The 22,369-nt window shown below is 40.6% G+C and overlaps 1 protein-coding gene across 1 annotated transcript; it reads left to right on the top strand.

Moving 5' to 3' along the window:
* Positions 1-1,092: 1,092 nt before the first annotated feature.
* LOC115742376 (DExH-box ATP-dependent RNA helicase DExH8) lies at positions 1,093-22,164 on the top strand. Its single transcript, XM_030676612.2, has 14 exons — positions 1,093-1,395; positions 2,602-2,779; positions 3,830-4,003; positions 4,477-4,624; positions 15,690-16,004; positions 16,744-16,890; positions 16,962-17,142; positions 18,137-18,414; positions 18,507-18,626; positions 18,700-18,844; positions 18,943-19,211; positions 19,291-19,482; positions 20,831-21,367; positions 21,693-22,164. Exons 1-14 carry the CDS (start codon positions 1,230-1,232, stop codon positions 21,906-21,908), a joined length of 3,066 nt encoding a protein of 1,021 aa, XP_030532472.1. The 5' UTR covers positions 1,093-1,229; the 3' UTR covers positions 21,909-22,164.
* The last annotated feature ends 205 nt before the right edge of the window (positions 22,165-22,369 follow it).

The following is a 22,369-nucleotide window of genomic DNA, read 5'->3' as shown; positions in this document are numbered from 1 at the left end:
CGTGGCGCTTAATGAGTATACTAGCTCGGGGTTTTTACTCTCTCTTTATCACATGTTTATCAATTTGTGATTTTTCGTAATATTAACTCAATTTAATAGAAGGTTAATTTGTCACAGGTATATCAATTTAGGGTATTTCACGGTCAAAAGAATTAATTTAGAGTAAATTTGTCACATATATATCGATTTAGGATTTTTGGTGGTCAAAAAAATAATTTAGGGTAAATTTGTCATAGATGTACCGATTTTAAGTTTTTTGTGGTAAAAAAAATAGTTTGACGTAAATTTGTCATAAATGTACTAATTTAGGATTTTTCATGATATTAATCTATTAAATTATGAAAGAAACGTTTGTCTAACTTGTGGGACAATGCTCAAGGTTGGTTATAAAAAGCAAAAAATAACATTTTAGCATTTCAACTTGTATCCACATTCGACTCAAAAAAGAAAACGTGTATTCATGGCTAAAGCAAAAGTTATTAGAATGATAACGTGTTAACTTCTAATCAAATTCGATAAAAAAAAAGGTAATATTATGATGGATTCGATTTTTGATTTATTTAAGTGATATATGAGATAACATGTCTAAAAGATTATCATGGAATCACCCGATAAATGTTCTAAATCATAAAAGATCTATTTTCGAATTTTTTGAAAGGAAAACAGAAAAAATACAAAAGATTGGGGTTGGGGGTGGGGTGAGCACTAGCCCGCGACGTGGGGTGACGCCGAGGACGTCCGCTCCTTTACGTGGAGTCATCCGTCTAGTCCGGGGACATCGTGACCGTTGATCTCGTGCCGAGTCGTCTCTAGTCCAATCATGATCAATGTTCTTTCCACGTCAAGCGAAGACCCAGGGAATATGTCGGGACCCACATTTTCTAGCGACCTTGGGGGAGAAGGTAACCGGCGCTTGATCGCGTGCCCCCGCGACCAGCGTTAGGCCATTCTCCGGGAGCAAGTCAACCGACGACACTCGAAGTCAAAGACAAAGGTCCTCCCCAGAACCCATCCATAGGCCGACACGTGTAGTTCCCAATACGCCACCGAGCAGGGGATCCGCGACTGCGCGGGAGCGACCACCTTCCGCCCTCATGAACTTTTGTGGAAAAAGGGAAAAGCGAGCCCGCTTTTGCTTCGACTTCATTTCCACTCGCTAGCAGCGACCGCGAGCGATTCCTTCGCGATCGGAACACAGAGAGAGAAGAAGTGCTCGGAGGGCTTCGACAATGGCGGGGCCTTCTTCTCCGACGTCGTCGTGTAGCTCCTCGTACTCGTCTCAGTTTTCTTCGTCCTCCAGGTTCCCTCCCCTCCCCATCCTGGCCCTACGGGAGAAAATCGTCGAGAAGATCCTCGAGAATCGCGTCACACTCATCATCGGCGAAACCGGATGCGGTACTCTCTCTCTGTAGAGTCCTCTGCTGCATTGCATTGTGGTTGCATTAAGTTTGAGGTGTGAACGATGGGTTAAGACGCTGAATTTGGCGCTGCGATTTTGGATGATCGGGGTCGTCATTGGGAGATTTCTGGCGAAGAAGTGCTTCATTTCTCCTTTTTTAGAAGCTTTAGAACTCGTGTGATGCGAATCGAGCGCATACGATTCTTTATTCTCGCTAGCTTTTTGGTTTGCGATTATCCAGCACGTTGCCTCTCCTTTCATCGCTAGTTCGAGGACTTTGCACTCGTTTTTCATGGTGTTTTGCTGCTTTGGAAGCTGAACCGAAGAACCTGAGACTTCATGAATTATGAAGAGGTCACTTTGGTGTAGCTCTGTATTATTTGGTCTGATGCAGCACGTACCGAAGCTCACAAAACTGTGGGAATGTGATTGCGTCAACGTTTTTATTTTGTTAAAATGACTGAAAATCTAGTACTCTGTATCTTAGTTGATCTCTGCAATAGCGCCGTTGCATGGAAAGGGAAAGTCTGTCTAAAGAATTCTTGATCTTGTTATTTTGATTATCGAATGGAAAATTGGAGCAGATATGAGCTCATTTTAGCTGGTAAACCTTGTAGACCATGCATTTTATTTATTCCGATTGCTAAAACTTTTAGGAGAAGGAAGCTGAAATTTTGCGATCTTCTTAAGTCACATCTGGAAAATGGGGATATGGCTTGATGCCTGGAAGTGAACGGTTTATTTTTATTGTTAATGGTATAGCTGCTACTGCTATCATTCTTATTATTATCATCATTTTATTATACTAAAGCTGAATAGAGTCTTTTATTATCTAGCTTTTATGAGGACTGAAAAAGATTATTCAGGATCCAAATAGTTTGGTTTTTCTAGTCGCATATTTGATTTTCCTTCAGTTTAAAGGAAGCTTTCGACTGAAACTGAAGATGGGGGGTTTAAGATCTGTATCATCACAAGTTTCTATTGACTGAATGTTGTTTGTAAGCCAATTACCTGTGTAATTCAATACTGGGATGATTATACTTGTATTTGGCCTGAAGTTACAAATGTGGATTGGCAATCGAATTTCATTGGAACCTGTGTTATCGACTTCTCTGCATCTGAATGATGCTACGACCTGCTTTTGCTAGTCCTCCACAGTTTTCTGCTTGGCTTCGATCTGATTTTATATTCTGAACATTCAGGGAAGAGCTCTCAAGTGCCCCAGTTTCTGCTAGAGAGGAACATCTATCCCGTAGTATGTACACAACCTCGCAGATTTGCAGCGGTAGCTGTGGCAAAAATGGTTGCAAAAGCCCGTAATTGTGAGTTGGGAGGGGAAGTTGGATATCACATTGGTCATTTAAAGAATATATCATCCAGGTAGTGATGCAATGCCTCTCTCTTTCTCCCCCCACCCCCCACACACCGGAAAAAAAATTAACTGAAAGAAATGTGTGTATATCTTCACCATTTCCTTAATAGCAAGACTTAGACGGTCCATGATGTTTGATGTCTGTCTTTTTCGTTGGGCTTCCTTTGCTGTTGGCTGGCACTACCTGTCATCTATTGTTTAAATTTCTACGGTCCTTTATTTCTGTCTGCAGGTTTTTAATATTTGCCTTCTTTCTCTCCTCTGTTACTTTGAGCTAATCTTCAGTGAGCTAATTGATAATGATAACACAGGTTGACAGTCCTTTATGCTAAATTGTTCCAACATATTCAGGCAGACCATTACAGAAATATGAACTCTTTACCCGTCAATTTCTTGTAGTGTAAAGAGTTTCCAAATTTTATGATCGTCTTAAGTAGTGAGGATGTCCATGAGCATGGTGGCTTCAACATCTGCATAACTGATAAATAGTTACAGCATGCAGAATGTACTATGGTATTCATCAAGCTGTTGCATGTAAAGTAGTTGTGGGGTCTGAACTTTTAGTTAATGTGAAACTCTCGAAACATGTCAAAATATCCAAATATCGAAATGTAGAATCCTGTAAAATTTTTTCACAAGTTCCAAAAATTAACAATTTATTTTCTTTTTCAAAATTATAAAGGGAAAGTCTTTAATTGAAGTACAAAGTTGGACAAATAGGTCCACATTTGACATTGTAATTGACCTTTTTCCTCACAAATGTGATGTTAGATCATTTTATCTTTTGAGTTCATATGATAATAGTTTTTCTGTCGTATCTATGTTTTTAATGCATGTTCAAGAAAGTAAAACACTCTCTTAAATGGTCAAACATGTAAGTGCAAGAGTCACTTCCATTGACTTATGCTCAATGTATATATTGGTTAAGACATTTTTCTTTTTTTCAGTGGCTCATGCTAATTTTACATTGATTCATTATATGGAAGTGCCTTAGGCATTTATGTTGTGTCTATCTTAAACTAAAGTCCTTATACCTTTCTATCTGTCTTCTTTTACAGTTCAAAGATTGCTTTCAAAACTGCAGGAGTTTTGTTGGAGGAGATACGTGAGAAAGGTGGGAATGCGCTTGATTACAAGGCTATCATACTAGATGAAGTGCATGAGAGATCTGTAGAGTCCGATCTCCTTCTTGTCTGCGTGAAGCAGTTTCTCCTGAAGAACAAGAACCTCAGGTCAGGTTATCAATTTTTCATTGGACTTCTGTGCATTTCCTTTTATTTGATGTCATTCGAAGTTTATGGTTCAGTCTGCACAAAATGATGGTGTGGTAGAAGCTTTTCCAAATAGTTTGATCCATAATAATTGCTGGTGATATTTGGGCGAGTTTGCGGTTATGATGTGCTGGAATTGTTTTTCTTTATCTTCAGGATTTTTAGTACTCTGGATCTTTTGTGAAAACAAGAATGACAGCAGGCAGTTTATCAGTATCAAGCTTCTATCAAATACTAGTTCAAATAGGATGTGGATGCATTTGATTGAATAGCCATACGGATAAAATAACTTACATTGCATTGATTGAATAACCAAGTGGAAAGAATAAATTGCACTTGCGATGTATACAGGAAACTGTTCTTTGATGTGATCTTTCATGGATATTGGTTGCTTTGTGGCCTTAGAAACTTAGTTGCTGTTTGGGATTTTGCAGGGTGGTATTAATGTCTGCAACAGCTGATACTGCAAGATACAGGGACTACTTTGGAGATATTGCTAGGGATGAAAGAGTAGATGTGCTTGCCATTCCTAACTCCAACAATCAAATCATTTATCAAAAAAGAGTGTTATATCTTGAGCAGGTAAAAGCTTGGTTATTCACCATATAGGCCTAAATTTGCAGCATTAATTTAAAGAGTACCTGCTCAATGGTTGATCATTTGGCATTCTTGAATCTCAAGGTGTGTTGGTGTACTTTTTGCTTTTTAACTAAAGAATTTACCTTTTGCTTTTAGTATTTAGATTGACTATTATTTTATTGGTAACACCTTGAATCTCCTATTGCCTCTTCATTTATTTGAGCCACCCATGTTTTTGCACTTATCAAATGCTTGAACAGTTATTGACTTTGCTGGGATCATTGAACTTTTGGCATTACAACCCGGTTCCTAATCTCATTTTTTAATACTTGCGATATGAATTACTCCCTGATATCACTGTGTATTAGTGAACAAATGAACAAAAATTCATGTTGGCCTTAGTAGTAAATAGTTCCTGTGGCAGTCTTACTGGCGAAGCATAATGCCCATAGGGCAATACGGGAGTTCTTGCTCCTGCTTTCAGAAAGTCACAAGCAGCAGACTTCTAAAAGCAGAAGCAAGAGGATGTTGAAACGATTTAAAAGCAGATTTTCAAGAAGCTACCTAGGATCGATTTTGCAGCTGTGGCTGTTCTAACTTCTGATTGTAAGTGTCGGAGAATACTCATAAAGTTTGCCTTTTACTCTTGAAATCGTTACGTGGGAGTCCGTCAAGGCAATATTTGGTGTCGTTTATTACCCTAATGGCTGATATTTTCTAATTAGAGTGTGAGTGGGATTTTACTTTTATTTCTTTATGCATAGGTAGAATATTAGTTGAAATAAGAAAATAAGGAATATTAGTTGAGATTAAACGGAAATTGTGGAAGATAAAGCACCGAGGGGAAAGGCAATGAAGGAGTTGGATGAACTGTGCCAACTCCTTCAACCCGAGTAGATGAACCATTGGCTAATGTAACTGTGGATGAAGATGGAGTAAGAGAGGAAAATATACCCGAAAGACCCGACATATGATTAGAAGCCCCTGAATCAATGATCCAAGGACGAGAAGCAACTGAAACACACGCAGTAGCATTACCTATCCGTACTAAAGTAGCAGTGGAAGAAGTAGGCTTTGAACTTTGAGACTGATTGTACTGTGCAAACTCCTCTTCGGACATAACTACTACCTTGCCCTCAGAAGACCGTGGAAAAGAATTAGCACCAGATGCTATATTTGCAAATTGTTGTTGCTGCCCTGGTCTCCCATGTAACTTGTAGCAAAACTTCTGAATATGACTTGATTTGCCACAATAATGACAAGTTCGGGCTGCCCCCGAGTTATCGGTAGACGGTTGAGGTTGTCCATAAAGATGCGGTTGGCATTGGCTTCTCCCTGTTCCCGTGCCTCGGCCTCCCCCTCGGCCACCACGTTCATTCTATCCTCCATCACTCCTAATTCCACTACCGGTTTGAGAGCGTGACACAAGAGCTAAATTATCTACCACAGATGTGGAATCTCGAGAAGACTCACAAGATACTTGAAGAACCCGAGCAAACGTATCCGTGAGTGATGCAACAATCTCTCCTCCAAGAATTTGAGACCTGACAGTTTCATATTCGGGGCTAAGACCTCCTAGAAATCCCATTACGATCAATTGTTCTATCTGAAGTTGCATTTGCTGAACATTGGCTGAAATAGGGAGAACATCATTGATACATTCTCTTAAAATCAGCCAAGTACTGCATGATAGAACGCCTCTTCCTCTCGGATCGGTAAAATTCCTATGATAACTCATATGTTTGTGAGAGGTTATTTTGGCCCGAATACAATACATCCAAATACTCCCACGCTTCTTTAACTATATCAATATGAGTTACTAAATCAACTATATTACTCTCCATAGAGTTTTAACATCCGACCTAGAATATGTGCATCAATAACATCCCAAGTCTCATCATTTGTGGGCTTAGTCTCGCTTAAGTGTCTATATTTATTCCCGCCCGTCAAAGTAAGCTTCATAATTTTCTTCCACCGATGAAAGTTTGTACCACCCTCGAGTTTCTTATCGGTGATTTGATTAGACGAGGACGAAATCACCTCGATCATCACAACATTATTCGTCTCAGAACTACCCTTAACTTTACTCTTATCAGGATCGCCCATCCTTAATAGTTTAATAATCTACCAAAATCCTAAATAATCAACTCCAAAATTCACCTAACCAGCTTCATGTCAGCTCCAAAAAGTCAGAAGTGTTCCACAAATAGATCAATATCTCTAATTAAGAGCTACCCACATAATCATCAAGCCTAATCAACAAGCTAACACTTCAATGCTCCGGCTTTGAAACTCAATAACCATCAATCCACAAAAATGAACCCGTAGAGCTATAATAGAGCAACAGAGGGCTGTAATGACCATCAATTCACCAAAAAATCAAACCTATGGAGCCATAGCCAAGCAATAGAGGGGTTGTGGGGGTTGTATGGTCAAAACCGAGGGCAGAGTGCCGGATCCGGGCTCGCTGACGATGGACGACACCTCCATGATGCTAGACGACGTCCCTACAAGGCTCACCGACGATGGGCGACGCGAGATTTGACTCTCCAGCCTAAGCAACGCCGAGCAACGTCCCTACAAGGCTCGCCGGGTCTCGTAGATGTTGAATCCGGCCTTGCCGGGCCTAGTCGACGTCAGGTGATGCTAGAACTAGGCTTGTTGGCCTAAGCGACACCCTTGCAAGGGTTGCTGGATTTGGGCTAGCCTGGGTCCGAGCTCGTGGGGCCCGGCGACGCTAGATCCGGGGATTCCGGAGAGAAGGGGATTGGTGGTCGTCTTTGGCGGTGGCGGGAAGAGGGTCGATGGTCGAAGGTGAGTAAGCGGTGGGTGGTCGACGGTGATTAAGTAGTGGTTGGTGGCGGTGTTTGGTGGTGAACGGTGGTAAACGGCTAGTTTTAGGTTTTAGGGTTTCAACCTGGTTCTGATATCATATTAGAGGAAAAAAGAAGCTAATGATATTATTCAAGAAAGTAGTATTTATACATTGGTAACCAAATAAATCCAAAAGATCACTTTACCCTTGATTCACCCATGGAACAAGGAGTTAAATTGGTTGCGGAGGGAGGACAGCTATTCAATAATCCCGAGAGATATAAAAGATTGGTAGGCAAACTGAATTATCTCACAATTACTCGACCGGACATTGCCTTTCCGGTTAGTGTGGTAAGCCGGTTTTTGTCTTCTCCTCGTACCTCTCACTGGGATGCGGTAATTCTAATTTTAAGATACTTGAAGATGACTCCAGGAAAATGAATTGTTTACCAAAATCGTGGTCATAGTAGAGTTGAAGGACTTTCCGATGCTGATTGGGCGGGGTCTTCGGATGATAGGAGATTTACTACAGGCTATTGTGCATTTGTCGGAGGAAATCCGGTGTCGTGGAAGAGTAAGAAACAGAGAGTTGTTGCCTATTTCAGTCTTGAGTCAGAATATAGAGCCATGTCACAAGCTACATGTGAATTAGTGTGGATTCAGCGGCTATTGACCGAGTTAGGCTTGAGAGCTTCGGTTCCTATGCCTTTATGGTGTGATAATAAGGCTGCAATGCATATATAGCTTCCGACCCCGTGTTTTATGAGAGAACCAAACATATTGAGGTTGATTGTCATTTTATTCGAGAGAAGTTACATAGTGGAATGATTCTTCCTAGTCATGTTAGAACCGGTGAACAACTTGCAGACATTTTTGCTAAACCTTTGGGTAACGGGAGGATATAATATATTTGTAACAAGTTGGGCATGATAACTGGTCTTTTGGGTTTATTTGGTTACCAATGTATAAATACTACACCCACCCATAGGTGGCCGAGTTGGTTTGAGTTTAGTTCCTTTCACGAGAGGTCCGAGGTTCAAAACTCCTCGGCGCCGGTGTCTTAAGTGGAGGGTCGTGGTGGTGGGCTCTCGCGCTAGCCCCTCCCGAGGACTAGTCGTACTCCACCGCCGTGTTGAGCGAAGCTCGCCGGCCGCGCGGAACCTCGATCATAAAAAATAAAATAAAATAAAATAAAATGTATAAATACTACTTTACTGAATAATATCATTTGCTTCTTTTTTCCTCTAACACTCATGTATATTGAAGAGCTTATCACTTTCTATTATTCAAAAATCAGAATAGGGTCAGAATATATATCAAACCCTTATTACTATTCTACCTTATTACTAACAATACTTTCCAGCACACTCCCTCAAGTTGGGATGTAAATATCAAATAGTCCCAACTTGTTACATAAGAAGCTCACTCTATTTCCTTGTAGAGACTTGGTAAAGATGTTTGCGAGTTAATCCTCTGTCTTTGTGTGTTGAAGAATAATACCCCCTTTTTGAACTTTTTCTCGGACAATGGCAATCAACCTTTATATGCTTAGTTCGCTCATGGAAGACAGGATTAAATACAATATGAATAGCAAATTGATTATCACAATATAACACTGATGGATTCAACGGTGACGTTCCAATCTCCGATAGTAACATCCTCAACCATAGTAATTCAATTATCACATGTACCGTAGCTCGATATTCAGCTAAAGCGCTTGATCAGGTAACTACATGTTGTTTCTTGCTCTCCGCGCAACTAAATTACTTTTGAGATGTAGAGTCCTAGTCTGCCACACCTTAAGGCTTACCAAACTCACACTCTTTTTGCTTTAATCTTTCATTATACTATGGCGCATGCGGAAGCTTAAATAGAAAATTCGATAGGGCGGCCATACAGCACAAGTGTATGATAAACCACTAAACACCCACCGGCAGGCACGCTTATAAAGAAAAGGGTATGGCTTTTCATGGTTTTCACTAACCAAATAACGTACATCTCTAGCAACAAGATTGTTCGGGAAGTATACTTCATATTCACATATGGTCTAAGCCATTTACATAACTTCTTTAGTCAAATGGATTAACCTAGGAGGATTTACAAAAGAAGATAATCTACTCCCGAGTATCAAAACTATTCACGGCCTCCATCAATCGAGGATAACATCACACCGGCTTTATCCTCGCTAGCTTGCTTATTTAAAAAAGGCGTTAATCAACGTGGGTGAGCTCAAGGCTTCGCAAGGAAATCACTAGGCCAAATGACTAAATTGGCTATAGAATCACAAGATTGCAAACAGAGTCACCACGATGGAATCCAAGGTACATAAAGGATAGAATCTCATAATCAAATTCAGAATCCAACTGGAATAGAATCTCATAATCAAACCAAAATCCAAGGAACTCAAAAGATAGAATTTCAGAACCTCGGAATCATCCAAATTGAAGTCATCATAGCTAAACAGATTGGCAAACAATGTTCACAATGGAAAACCATAAACAGCCTAGTAATAAGGACTAGAGATCTACTTGCCTTAGTTATGAATTCGAAGAAAACGGAAGTAGAAACGACAAACGAATGATCTTGAGTTTACCTTCCTTAAGCCGACTTGATGACTTCGGCACGGCGACATGGCATCGGTGGACGGCAATGCGTCGGCACGGTGGCAGCGCGACCACAACGGTGAGGATGCACGGCCGAGAGAGAGGATGGCGGCGGACGGGTATGGATAATGGCAAAGTAACGTGTTTTGACGATCGTACAACGAAATGAACCGACGTCAGAAGTTTATATAGGGAAGCAGAGTGAAGATCGGTCGGCTTGGGCGAGTCGGTGCCCGAAGCACCACGGCGTGACACGGGTCGCCTTACGGGGACACGTGGCACCGCCTTTGGCACGTGTCTTGTGGCGGTGACATGTGGGCCCCAACGTGCAGCCACGTGCTGTTCCCCGTCTCCGGTTGTCCCAATTTCGCATATATTTGACCCGATAGGACCCTAGTTAAATACTTAGTGCCCCTAAAAAATATTATTGGGCCAATAGTAATTCCTTAAAAACACCATTGAGTTCGGATAACAATCTGCAAATATTAATTCACTCTTAAGCTGGTGAGGGTTTTCGGGTTATCACACGAGAAACACACAATAGCCTGAAGTAGATATCCTATCCATATGACATACATCCAACCCAATCAGCATCATAGAAGCTTATAGTGTTTAGATGACCGTAATTCTTAAACATTAGTCCTTTACTTTGTGCTCCCTTCGAATATTTGGCGATTCGAAGCATGGGGTAGGGGTATATCGGGTCTTGCTCATGGAATGGCTTACTACGCTAATAGCAAAAGATATATTAGGTTTTGTGATGGTAAGATGGTTTAACTTACCAACTAATCTCCGATACTTATTTGGATACATATGAGTGAACCCGCTCAAATGGACTAAACACATGGTTTTGAATGCGGGAAGGAAAAGAGGCTCTATGATATTTACCAAACCGACAAGCTTGGAAGGAATTGACACACTTAGGAAATAGTCACCGAAGTTTGTTCGGTGGCGGGTGACAAGCATGAGAATGCATCCGATATACTTCGGTGGATGTACGCTTCACAGCTGCGGTAGCTAATACCTTCTTGTGAAGATAGTACAAGCCATTTTATTTATTCATGTTCCCCCCCCAAAAAAAAAAAAACCAAACCAATCATCTACCCAGTCCTTAGATCTTGAAAGACATAGCGGGGATAGGAAAAGGTTACAAAACAATTCAATTTGTTAATGAGCTAAAAATCAAATTATAAGGAGATTTTGATAGGTGAAGGATAGATGATAAAGAAAGAGAGAGACTCAAATGAGCAACTCTTGTACCAGTTACTTGAGATTGTGAGCTATTCGCTATTGTAGCTGAGTTTGACAATGAAGGAGATGTAGAATGAAATGAAGACGGTAGATTAGAGTTACCAATCATGTGATTGGTAGCTCCAGAGTCAATAATCCAGGAGTCAGATGCTGTAGGAAACAAGCAAGATGAACTACCTTTGGAGGTTTGTGCAGAAGTTGCAGTAGGAGCTGAAGATCCTTTTATTTGTTCAGAGCGTACCAATGTATGATAATCAACATGTGTCAATGTAACGGGATTGTTTGTATTTTGCATAGTACTCGAACTTTGTGGAACCAGTGAGGGAGGAACAACAGAATTCTCAATTTCTGCATGGGCAACAAGTGTTAGTTTAAGCTGTGGGCGAAGAGTATAACAATAAGCTTTTGTATGTTTGGCTCTTTGACAATGATGGCTATAGCGTGAGCCACGACAATTCCCATAACTAATGGCTCCACAAGTACTAACCCTGCAAAACGACCTCCACTATGGAAAAAACCGCATCCATGACATTGGTAACCTCAACCTCGACCTCTATGTCCACTAAGACCATGGGAAAGCGTAGCGCTTATCTCATTGCAGCTTTCTCCAGACCTCCAGGAATCAAGCCTATGTGACCAATGCACTTATGCTGCCTTCACTCAAAAGAAAGCACTTTCAAAGAAGCTCGGGATGAGAGGTGGCCGCGTGGGTGGATCATGGTGCTACCATTCCTTTAGGATGCCTTTCGGCTCTTGCTGGGATGTTCTATCTCCCTTCTATATATTCTTTATTGATAATTATGTGTAAAAGGGAACTCTTATTAGAATTTCTACTATAGTATATTGTCGACGAGATGAATACTGAGGCCTCATTGACTTGAGATATGATACCACTGCAACTCCTCTTGGCATTTGGCCAAAACAATTGGATCATTCGAGGTGAGAAGATAAGTATCCAATTGTTGGCAAAAGGTCATGAACCAAGCATAATTATCAGATAAAGATTGATCTCTGTGCCGAATATCAAATAAGGCTTCACACGTGCCACATACCCGTGTTATATTATTATGCCCATAACAGAGCAATGCGCATTTCTCCCAAAATGCCTTAGCGAGTCATACTTGAATAAAGTGAGGACTGACCTTAGGGTCCATGCTATTCCATAAAAGAGTCCGAATCATCGCATCTCCCGCAATCCAATCAACAACTTTATCCTTGTTAGATGGTACCATAGACTTTGGATAATCAAGTTGCCGGTACCGTAGACGTTAGATAGTCAAGTTGCTTGGTAGCCATAAGATAGACCTCGACGGCTTTAGACCAGGACGTATAAGTAGTTCCATCCAACTTGACAGAGGTTAATTGAAAGTGAGCAAAAGAGATTCTAGAAGTTGATCCCGCCATCGGTGAATAGAGAATGTGATTGAGCCGCGGCCCCCCCCCCAAAATTAAATCCAAAAATCCAATTAATCACACAAGTAGTTTCGAAAAGAAAATAGGATTCAATCCGACCACCACTAGTCTCAGCAGTTCCCGAGACTTAGCAATATCATTAAATTGGTATACAACGCCGTAACAATATAATGGAAAGGCATTTGGTTCCCCAAGAATTCCGTTAGAGAGGTCTGTAGATACCATCTATTAGTAAGTAAAGGTATGAATCATCGAAAAATCAGCAACCTTATTCCCAATATTTCCTTCGATCCAATGCAACTCCACACACAGAGATAATGAGGTTGACCACAAACAAAATCAGCATAGAACAAAGACACATCAACTTCTTGGGTGAAGAACAGTGGGTTTCAACGTCAGGTCTTGGCTGAACGTCGCTAGATTTGAGCTCAACAAGACTGGGCAACATTGGGCGGCAGTGGATTTAGCGTTGACTTGTTTTGCGACGTCGTTCTTGGCACTATCACGGCCTGGTGATGCTGGATTTGAGCTACAGTGGTGAGATACGAGCAGTAGAGATGTGATGGTGAGGTGTAAGCAGGCTGGCGAGGGGCTGGGGCAAAGTGAGTTGGGTGGACTAGCTGGGGTGAGATGGAGAGGAGAGGCGAGGGTCGAGCAGTTTGCTGGTGATGAGAGAGTCAGCGGTAGCGAGTGAGTCACCGGAATTGTAGGCTAGGGTTTTGCTGTTGGCAGCCCGAACAGTGGTTTTCCGGTGACCTCAAGGGATTAGGAATTAGGCTCTGATATCTAAGAGTGAGCAAGTTGGACCGATTGGATCGGGAACCGCCCGGACGGACCGCACAGACGGGTTTGGTCTGGTTTTAGAAGTCACCGATTTGGTCTCCGGTTCCTCAAGATGGAACCGGTGTTCGGTCGGTCCGATTCCCGGTTCTAGGGGAATTGGACCAATGGACCGCCCACCCGGACTGACAAATTTTGAATTTTTATTTTTATTTTTAAATGTACAACTTAATTCTGACCATGTTCTTAGTTTTCAGCTCCTATAAGTGATCTACTGTCATCCCCCTGATCACTCTTTCCAAACCCTACTCTAGAGAACTTGGTGCTTTCTGCTAGGGAACTTCTCTAAAGCTCTCCCCTCCCAGTTACACTCCCACCATCCCTCGGAAAAGCAGCTGCCCCGAGATCTGACAGCACGGTCCTGCTTGCAGCCTCCAATTTTTGAAGATTAGCTGTGACTATATCTTCCTGTCCCACTGTCCTCAATATTTTCATGGTGAGTTTACCAAATAACGTCTCAATCACATACTGGTGCTCTCGTGAAATGACAACGCTAACACCTTGATCAACCACAACAGAGTCCTTGCCAAAAAACACACGAACTTCCAATGACATACTGCAAGCTCTTACCTCAACTTTGTTATTAAACAGAGCATGCCAAGCAATCAAAACGAACCTTGACCACAAATAGTTCTATACTAGTTCCCCTAGACTCTTAGACGAAATGCAATACCCTTTTACACAATGCGAAGTTCCTCTCAATAGAGGATGCGACAATTTCTTATCATGGTTAGTGACCACAAAAGTCTTGCCCTGGACAAAGAGTGAGCACTTCATCTATCCTCTCTTTGAGTTTTTACCATTTATCAAACAAGTTAAATTTCCCTTTACTTTTTTTTTCCTCATTTTATTTGTTCCAGAGACCTTTGGTCCGATCCCCGGTTCTAGAAATACCGGGACTACTGGTCCGGCCTCTGGTTCTTGAGGGAACCAAACTAATCCAGACCATGCTCACCCCTACCGATATCATGTTGAAGAGATTATCACTTTCTATTATTCAAAAATCATATGCATGTGTGTGTGTGTGTAAAACCCTTATTACTAACAATACTTTCCGACATTGTGTTTTCTTTTTTTCTAGTTTAGTACTATATAAACATGTGCTTTTATTTTGTTGCAAAGCAGCTTATTTTTTTAAATTAATGAAAGAATTATGAGATTTTTCCCTGGATTTGTGCTTGTGAGAGTGTTGCTCCTGGGGCGTTTTCTAAGGATTGATTTATCTGCATTTCTGCCATTTCTACTATGTCAGTTGGTTGACAAAATCCCTGAGAGCGGAGGCATGTCTAGTAACAACTAATGACAACAATGGAAGCAATTGCCTCATTGATGAAGATTTAGAATGAACTCTAGACATGTGAGCATGCTCCAATGGTTCGGCACAATCATCGGCTGGTGTACCTAGAGGATTTTGATTTGGATGGGGATAGGTCGGGAGATTGAAAGTTAGTATGGATGTTGCGGTCTGAATTGAGACGGGGATGTGGATTCTTATTAAGTCTAGGCTGCAGTTACTACAGGAGGGAACGCAGGAGAGGTCATCGTGGTAGCAGTGATCGGTTGGAAAAGTGATGGTGAATGATGGGGAAGTTATTAAAGACAAATGAAGATGAGAGTATATACAAATCCCTTTTTATACCATTTCATTGGTAGAGGTTCATATGTATACAAGAGAAATAATGGTCCCATGATTCTTTTAATGAACAAAAATCTAAAAGGCAAGTGAAACATCTTAATTACAGAATCCAATAAAAGTAAAAACAACTCAGCATCAAATCTGTCATGCGCGATGTTAATTGAAATCTTCCGAATTTGGCTTGGTTTAGCCTGAGGTTGAATGTGTGGATCAACACTCCCCATCAAACTTGTCATTGGGATAGTCCAAAGACTGAGTTTGTATCTAAAATGCGTAAAGACATTATGAGCAAGGGGCCTTCCAAATATGTCCGCCAATTGTAATAAGGATGGTAAATATCGAGTGATGATAGAACCAAGGGTGACCTTGGGAGGCATGATAATTCCTGACAGTTGTCTTTTCTCTATGGAAAGATTAATTATTATGTTTCTCATAAAGAAATAAGTATGTTTAAGGTTTTTACAAATTTAGCTTGGGAGGAATGATGGATTTATTAGATTTTACTGAACAGGTAACCAAATTGCTCGGAATTAGTTCGGAGTCATCATCAGTGAAATATTGCAATGGGGAAAGCCCTTCAACAGCCCATGCAAATATCAAGCCTGAAGTTCACAAACTCATTCATGATTTGGTAATGCATATCCATGAAAATGAGCCCGACATTGAGAAGAGCATAATGATTTTTTTGCCAACGTACCGTTCACTGGAGGAGCAATGGCGCCTTTTGAAGTCCTTAAGTCCATTGTTCAAAGTTCATATTTTACATAGTAGTATAGACACAGAACAAGCTTTGCTGGCAATGAAGATCTGGAAGTCCCACCGTAAGGTAAGATGCACTTTTGGGAAGCTCAAATAAAATTATCATGTTTTGGAATTGGAGTTCTCTTAATTTGCAGAAGTATTTGAGAAAGCAATAAAACATGGCAATTATGTACTTTTGAAATGCTATCGCAATGGAAAACTGTATCAATAGATTTTAGATGGTAACTTTGCTTATATTGACTTGGGAATCTTCAGCAACACATATGTCAATGGACTGATGCAGAAAACGGAAGCCAAGGATCTTGCTTACCCTACTGATATCATTGCACGGGTGCAGATCTTTTAGGCATTTTCTCTTCATGAAGGCAATGGATTAGCTTGTCTCCGCTTTTGTTAGGTTACGAACTTATGTGTGTGTATCAGTGTGAATTTAGTATGAGACCGTTATAGCATTTGCTGTGGGACTGTACGTTTTCTTATGCCATTATTAGTGTTGAAATGTGTGCACGAGAGTGGGAGGTTATTAACAAAGAAAAAAGTATTGAGAGGAATTAAGTGATTATCTGGTGGGGTGGATATAGTGATAATTGATAGTTATCAGACATGTATAAAGTGGGTGGTTACCTGATGAAATAGTGGGGGTAGTAGGAAGGGTTATATTGGAATGCCAAATAAGGGAGACAAATATGACTTTTCCTTAATAATATAGATTATGAATAAGTTGGATCTCTTTTCTTTGGCCAGTCAGAGAAAATATTATATGTTTTGAGTTCCTTGTGACTTTGAAAGTTCTTTTTGACCAGATAATATTAGCTACAAACATTGCGGAGTCATCAGTGACAATTCCAAAAGTAGCTTTTATAATTGATTCATGTCGGTCATTGCAAGTTTACTGGGATGGTAATAGGAAAAGTGAACACTCAGAGCTCATGTGGGTATCCAAATCTCAGGTATCATATCAAGCTCAGCAACTTTGTCTCAGTTTCTATGTGAAGTTCATGAAATTCAAAGTTTTATGCAGGCTGAACAACGGAGAGGAAGAACGGGTCGGACCTGTGATGGAGAGATTTATAGATTAGTAACAGGATCATTTTTCAGTAATCTAGAGGAGTATGAGTGTCCAACTATACTGAGATTATCACTGCGACAGCAAGTACTTCTGATCTGTTGTGCTGAATCAAGGGCCATTAACGATCCCAGAGGTATGTTCATTCTGTCTATAAAACAGTAAGTGTTCTGTTGTAATGTTCTCTTTTCCTGTTTCGCCTTACCTTCAACATAACTTCCCAGATGCATCCATCTCTTAGAACTGGAAGTGCAAAATGGGTCTCCAACCTATTTGTAAGAAATCATGCGAAAGAATGGGAAATAAACATATGTAGGGAAGAGGGCAAAATCAAAACTGACGAGTTCTTTGTTTTCCTCTCTCTTTTAGCAAGCCTTGATTTTCTAGAGCATTAAGGGCCTCCCCCTCCACTGCCGCTTAAATCCAAAGCCGATTTACCTCCTTTTTGTGCCAGTGGACTTGCCCATACAGCTTCTGTTCCCGTTAGGTGTTGCATTTTAAAAGATCAATTACATTAGTCACGGCACGGCATTCTGCCTTGCCAAATTTTTCCTTTTGATCAGCCTCCCTCCATTTTGGAACCCTATGCAGCCAAACTCCAGCTTAAAGAAACACCTCGAGACATCTCATTTTCAATATTCACAAAGCATTGAGGAATTTATCTGTCCTTTGGTCACCCTTTAAATGACTAATCAAGAAATAGGTACCTTACACACCTTCAGGTATATAAATGGCAAGTCATGCCACATATGGAAGATACTGAAAGGGGAGTCACGAGTCCTTATGTCTTTGGATCTTTTTCCTTTTCTGCTTAGCTAGGATCCTTATCTAAATGAAGAAGTATTGTCTTTGGATCTTTTCCTTTTTCTGCTTAGCTAAGGACTACTACTGGAAAAGTTCATGCAGAAATTATTCTGAAGCTATGTTACTAACGTGTCCTGCTGCATCTATCAGTATCTGATTGTTATTGGCATTGGATGATCTTAAAAGGGAACTCGCATCTATTCTGGATCTCTAAGATATACGAGACACATTTCCATGATTATCCTTTTTCATTCCATGATTTTCTGCATTCACATATTCAGTGTATTGATTAATAGAAATGCTGATCCGTGAAAAATAAATGTCAGTGTTGTTGCAGAAGGCTTTAGACCCTCCTGATCCTGATGTTGTTCAAGATGCATTAGATTTGCTAGTTCTTATGGGTGCACTAAAGACATCTCCTAGAGGGAGGCTTGAGCCAACATTCTATGGACGTTTGCTTGCCTGCTTCTCTCTGTCTTTTGATGCGTCTATGCTCATAATCAAGTTTGGTGAAGTTGGGTTGCTGCATGAGGGCATTCTTCTTGGTGTATTGATGGATACACAACCTCTACCCATCGTGCATCCTTTTGGGGAGGAAAATTTGGTACTTCCTATCAAGCAAATGCAAATTTCTATTTAGATCCATCAACAAGAAAAAGTCATTACACTCATTGGCTATTCCCTTTCTCTTTCCAGTTCAGAAAGTACATTGACTGCTATTTTAGCGGAGATACTAATAACCCCCCAGTCGGTCAAAAGGAGGTGATGTTAATGGCGAACTTGTGTGCCTTTAAGTTTTGGCAGCGCATTTTCAAGGTATTCTCATAATTTATTCTTGAAGATCTGTCAGGTATTCATTCTCATATCTATGTGTTGTTTTTCTCTGAAGGACAAGTATCGCATTAAGCATTTGAATCAAGTTCTACAATTTGATGACATGAAAGCTACAGAGAAGATGGTGCTGAAGACTGAAGAAGAATGGTGCTTCTTTCACAATCTTGTGCAGTCGTCACTTAATCACGTTGCCGAAATATGTACAGCTGCAACTTTGTCCTTTGAGTTCTCTCTTGTCACCTCTCTTCCCCTTTCTTCCATTAGTCAGCCTTTTGATTTTCAGTTTGCTTTTCCTCAGATGAAGATGTCCTGAGTTCATTGCATCGGTTTCGGCCCATCTTCCTTAGTACATCTGATTCTTTTCCTTCTTATTACTATCCGCACGAGTTCCAACACGAGTGCCTCCTTGAGGGTCTGCCAAATGAAAATGAAGATGCGGCTGGCCTAGATGACGAACGACTTAATTCTTCTGCCGACAGCAGGAAATGTGTTGCTGGGCCGTTTGTTGCCCCAAATGACTTCCAGACAAAAATTGTGACTGACAAATTGACAGCTGTTGTCAAAGAGGTACAATATCATCTCTTATGTGCTCCTTTTTGGAGATACCTATGGAATTAAGTCTCTTTTGTCTGCAATTTTTTAATAGATAAGAGCTCATTACTCTGGAGTGGCCCACGGTGATCAGCCCAAGAGTTCTTCTGGGAGTGATTTCTCTGTTGACAAGGGTGAAATATGTATATATTTTCTTAAAGGATCTTGCAACAGGGGCAGTAATTGCTTATTTTCTCATTCCTTTCAAGCAAAACAACCTATGTGCAAATTCTTCTTCTCTTTACAGGTTCATACTTCACTCCGACTTTAATTTCATTCTATATAATATGCATGCACGTGTTAACCAGATATGAATTTTCATTCTCACATTTGTAACCACTTACCAAGTGAATGTCTGGTGAAATGTTTTGCTTTATCATGAATGTGATTGAAAAATTCTTTACCGGTTGACTGAAGCAAATAAAGCAGATAACATTGACAAGTTGGTGGCATGATATCTTATAGTTGACTTTCGCATTACTACGATTCACGAGACTCTGTTCACAGAAACCACATGATACATACTTAAGATTCTTCCCCATTTTCAAGGCATGGTTGTCTTGATCCATAGCACAATACAACCCCTCTATATGTAATTGTGAATTGATCTGCTAAATTGTCAGCATAGTAGATTCCATTGCTTTGTTGTCCATGCTCAGTGGTATATGCTTCAATAAGTTTCCTCCTATCTAGTTATGTTATTAAGTTAATCAAACTAAGACCACGAATAACACCTTTTCTGTCTCCTGAGGTTCTTGAAATTTGTGAGAGAATTCATTCTTTTTCTTGAGAATTTCAACGTTATGATTCTGTCATTTGGAGGCCTCTATTGAAAATTGCCTCATTACACGCGTGCTTGGGAGTACTGCTTGCCACCTGCTTTAGTTTTTTCAGAGTGCTTCAGTTCTTCTTAGATGCTTGGCAAGCACTCTAAAACTGGTGCATGAGGAACTTTCAAATGGTGTTCATTCTTCAGCAGCTTCTGAAGGAGTCACTCTGATGTGGAGCATTCCTTTTGAGTACTTTATGTCTGAAGGTCTATAGCACTTTAGGAACATGCTCTGTCAATGCTCATTTTGAAGCCACAGTATAAACAAATACAGGCTATGGCACTAAAGGTAATAACAGAAGTTTTTGCAAAAACAACCAAACCTTAATTGGGTATTTATAAAATGGATGCTATTGATGCTTCATGGGAGTTGAAATGAAAAAAAGAAAATAAATTTCTGGATTTTGTGTATATTCCTTTTAAGAGATTAGAGGCTTCTAAGCTTAAATTGGTAGAGGCTTCTGAGCTTAAATTGGTTGGTCCTTGTCACAGGCAAGAGTTCAAAAATTGGTATTGCTTGCATATAGTCCTCCTAAGAGATTAGACGCTTCTGAGCCTAAGTGGGTCGCTTCTTGTCTGAAGCAAGAGATTCAAAAGCTGGTAGTGGGATTGCTCATGAATAAGTGTACCTGTAGCTGATTATGTTTAAGTCATGCCACAACTCTCCGCATATGCTCCTAAGTCTTGTTTTTATCACTGCTGCTACTTTGCTCCCCCATACAAAATGCAACTAGTTCATTAATTGATTGTGTAATTGGATTTGCAGGGTTGTCGGAACGGTGATTCATGTTCCTTCTCTCATGATATGGGCACATCATTTTCGTCAGTCAGTAAGCCAAGTTCATGCATCCCAGAAAATGGCGATGCTGACCCAGAATTACTCATTCAGTTATTTCCTTTTGCTGATGATGGGAAAATTCTCATCTTGGATGACACCAACTTTCATTATACCTCCAACATTGCCCGCAGTTATGATCCTTTAAGAATGGTCACCACCACATCTCTTCTTGAATCCTCGATATTCGACCCGTCATTGACTGATGTCAAGATTATGTGGGGACTCCATCACCCATACCAGACCATCATAGGGAAATCTGCGAAGAGCCAAGTTCTGTGGAAGTCAGTAAAATGCGTCTTGTGGTTTCCTGATTTTGAAATTCATGGATATGGAAAAAATTTGGAGGGACAGAGAAGTTTCATGAAGAACTTCTTCGAGTATTTGGCGATTCGGCTACTTAGTGAAGCTTTATATGAAGTGCCGGTTATTCTTACCATGAATAACCTTAGGTTTTCACAACTGCAGGTAATTTACTGTTGCTAAAAGATGGCATAATGTTTTCTTATGGCTGCGTTTGCTTGATCACAGGATCTTGTAAAGAATCTGTGTTCCTCAGGCAATTGCATGTGCTCGGCAGAGAGCATACTAGTTCCATGCATGGCCAATAATTTAGATTTTCATTTTCGTTCTCGAGTTTTTCTTTCCTGATCGGTTGCTGCACTGATAAATTTGTCAGCTTGGTTTTGAGTAGCAGCTCTAATAGTTCAAAATAGTGTGTTCAAGACATCTTTTGTATATATCCGTCCTTACCCTTGATGTTGTTTTGACACCTGCGTGATTGTTGTTCCAGGTGGAGAAGCTGGGGAGGAGCAGCTTCTTCTTTCTCAGCGGGTCATTTCCTTTCGACGAGCAGAGCTTTGGGAAATTGTCGGATGGTATACCCACCAAGAAACCGATGGTGGTATCCAAGTCCATCTCTTATGTTTTTCACCTGTACCCACCATCAGACATCGAGTCTGATGATTTCCGGGCTGCAATTCGACAATGTCTGCATGATGTTCAGTAATTTTCAGTTTGATGATTGTTTGTAAGTAGTTTCGAGGATGGCTCCTTTGCGAGGTTCTTCAGGGAATGCCCTTAGGTCTTGCCGTGTTATGTTAGATGACAGGATGTTTATCCTATGCCATTGAACTACCGAAAGTCCTTCTCGGTTCTTACATTGTTTCTTCAGGCGGTGTGTCGGTTGATTCAAATTATCTTGAGTATCACGTGTCCAGGTCTTCCGGGCCATTGGAAGCTCTTCTCGGGTTCCCTCCTTTGAGATTGACAAACGCTTACGAGACCTGTTAGGATGTTTGATACTGAAGCTGCCATGGACAATTTGGATGTGAAGTGACTTGAGACGACAGTTAGGATGAATGACGTCAATACTTTGGATCCAGTTCTCATGTTGAGGATAGAACGGCGTTTAAGTTTTAACCAAGAGAGTTAGATAGGAAGAGCAACTTACAATTTGGTTGGATAGGA

The sequence above is a fragment of the Rhodamnia argentea genome, chromosome 7 (genome assembly GCF_020921035.1).
Source record: "Rhodamnia argentea isolate NSW1041297 chromosome 7, ASM2092103v1, whole genome shotgun sequence".
Lineage (NCBI taxonomy): Eukaryota > Viridiplantae > Streptophyta > Magnoliopsida > Myrtales > Myrtaceae > Rhodamnia > Rhodamnia argentea.
This window is presented reverse-complemented; position numbering and strand designations above follow the sequence as displayed.

Coding starts and splice junctions, on each gene's coding strand:
- LOC115742376 (XM_030676612.2), top strand. CDS start 1,230: ATGGCGGGGCCTTCTTCTCCGACGTCGTCGTGTAGCTCCTCGTACTCG. Junction 2,780..3,829: donor TTAAAGAATATATCATCCAG/GTAGTGATGCAA, acceptor CTTCTTTTACAG/TTCAAAGATTGCTTTCAAAA. Junction 21,368..21,692: donor TTAGGTTTTCACAACTGCAG/GTAATTTACTGT, acceptor TTGTTGTTCCAG/GTGGAGAAGCTGGGGAGGAG.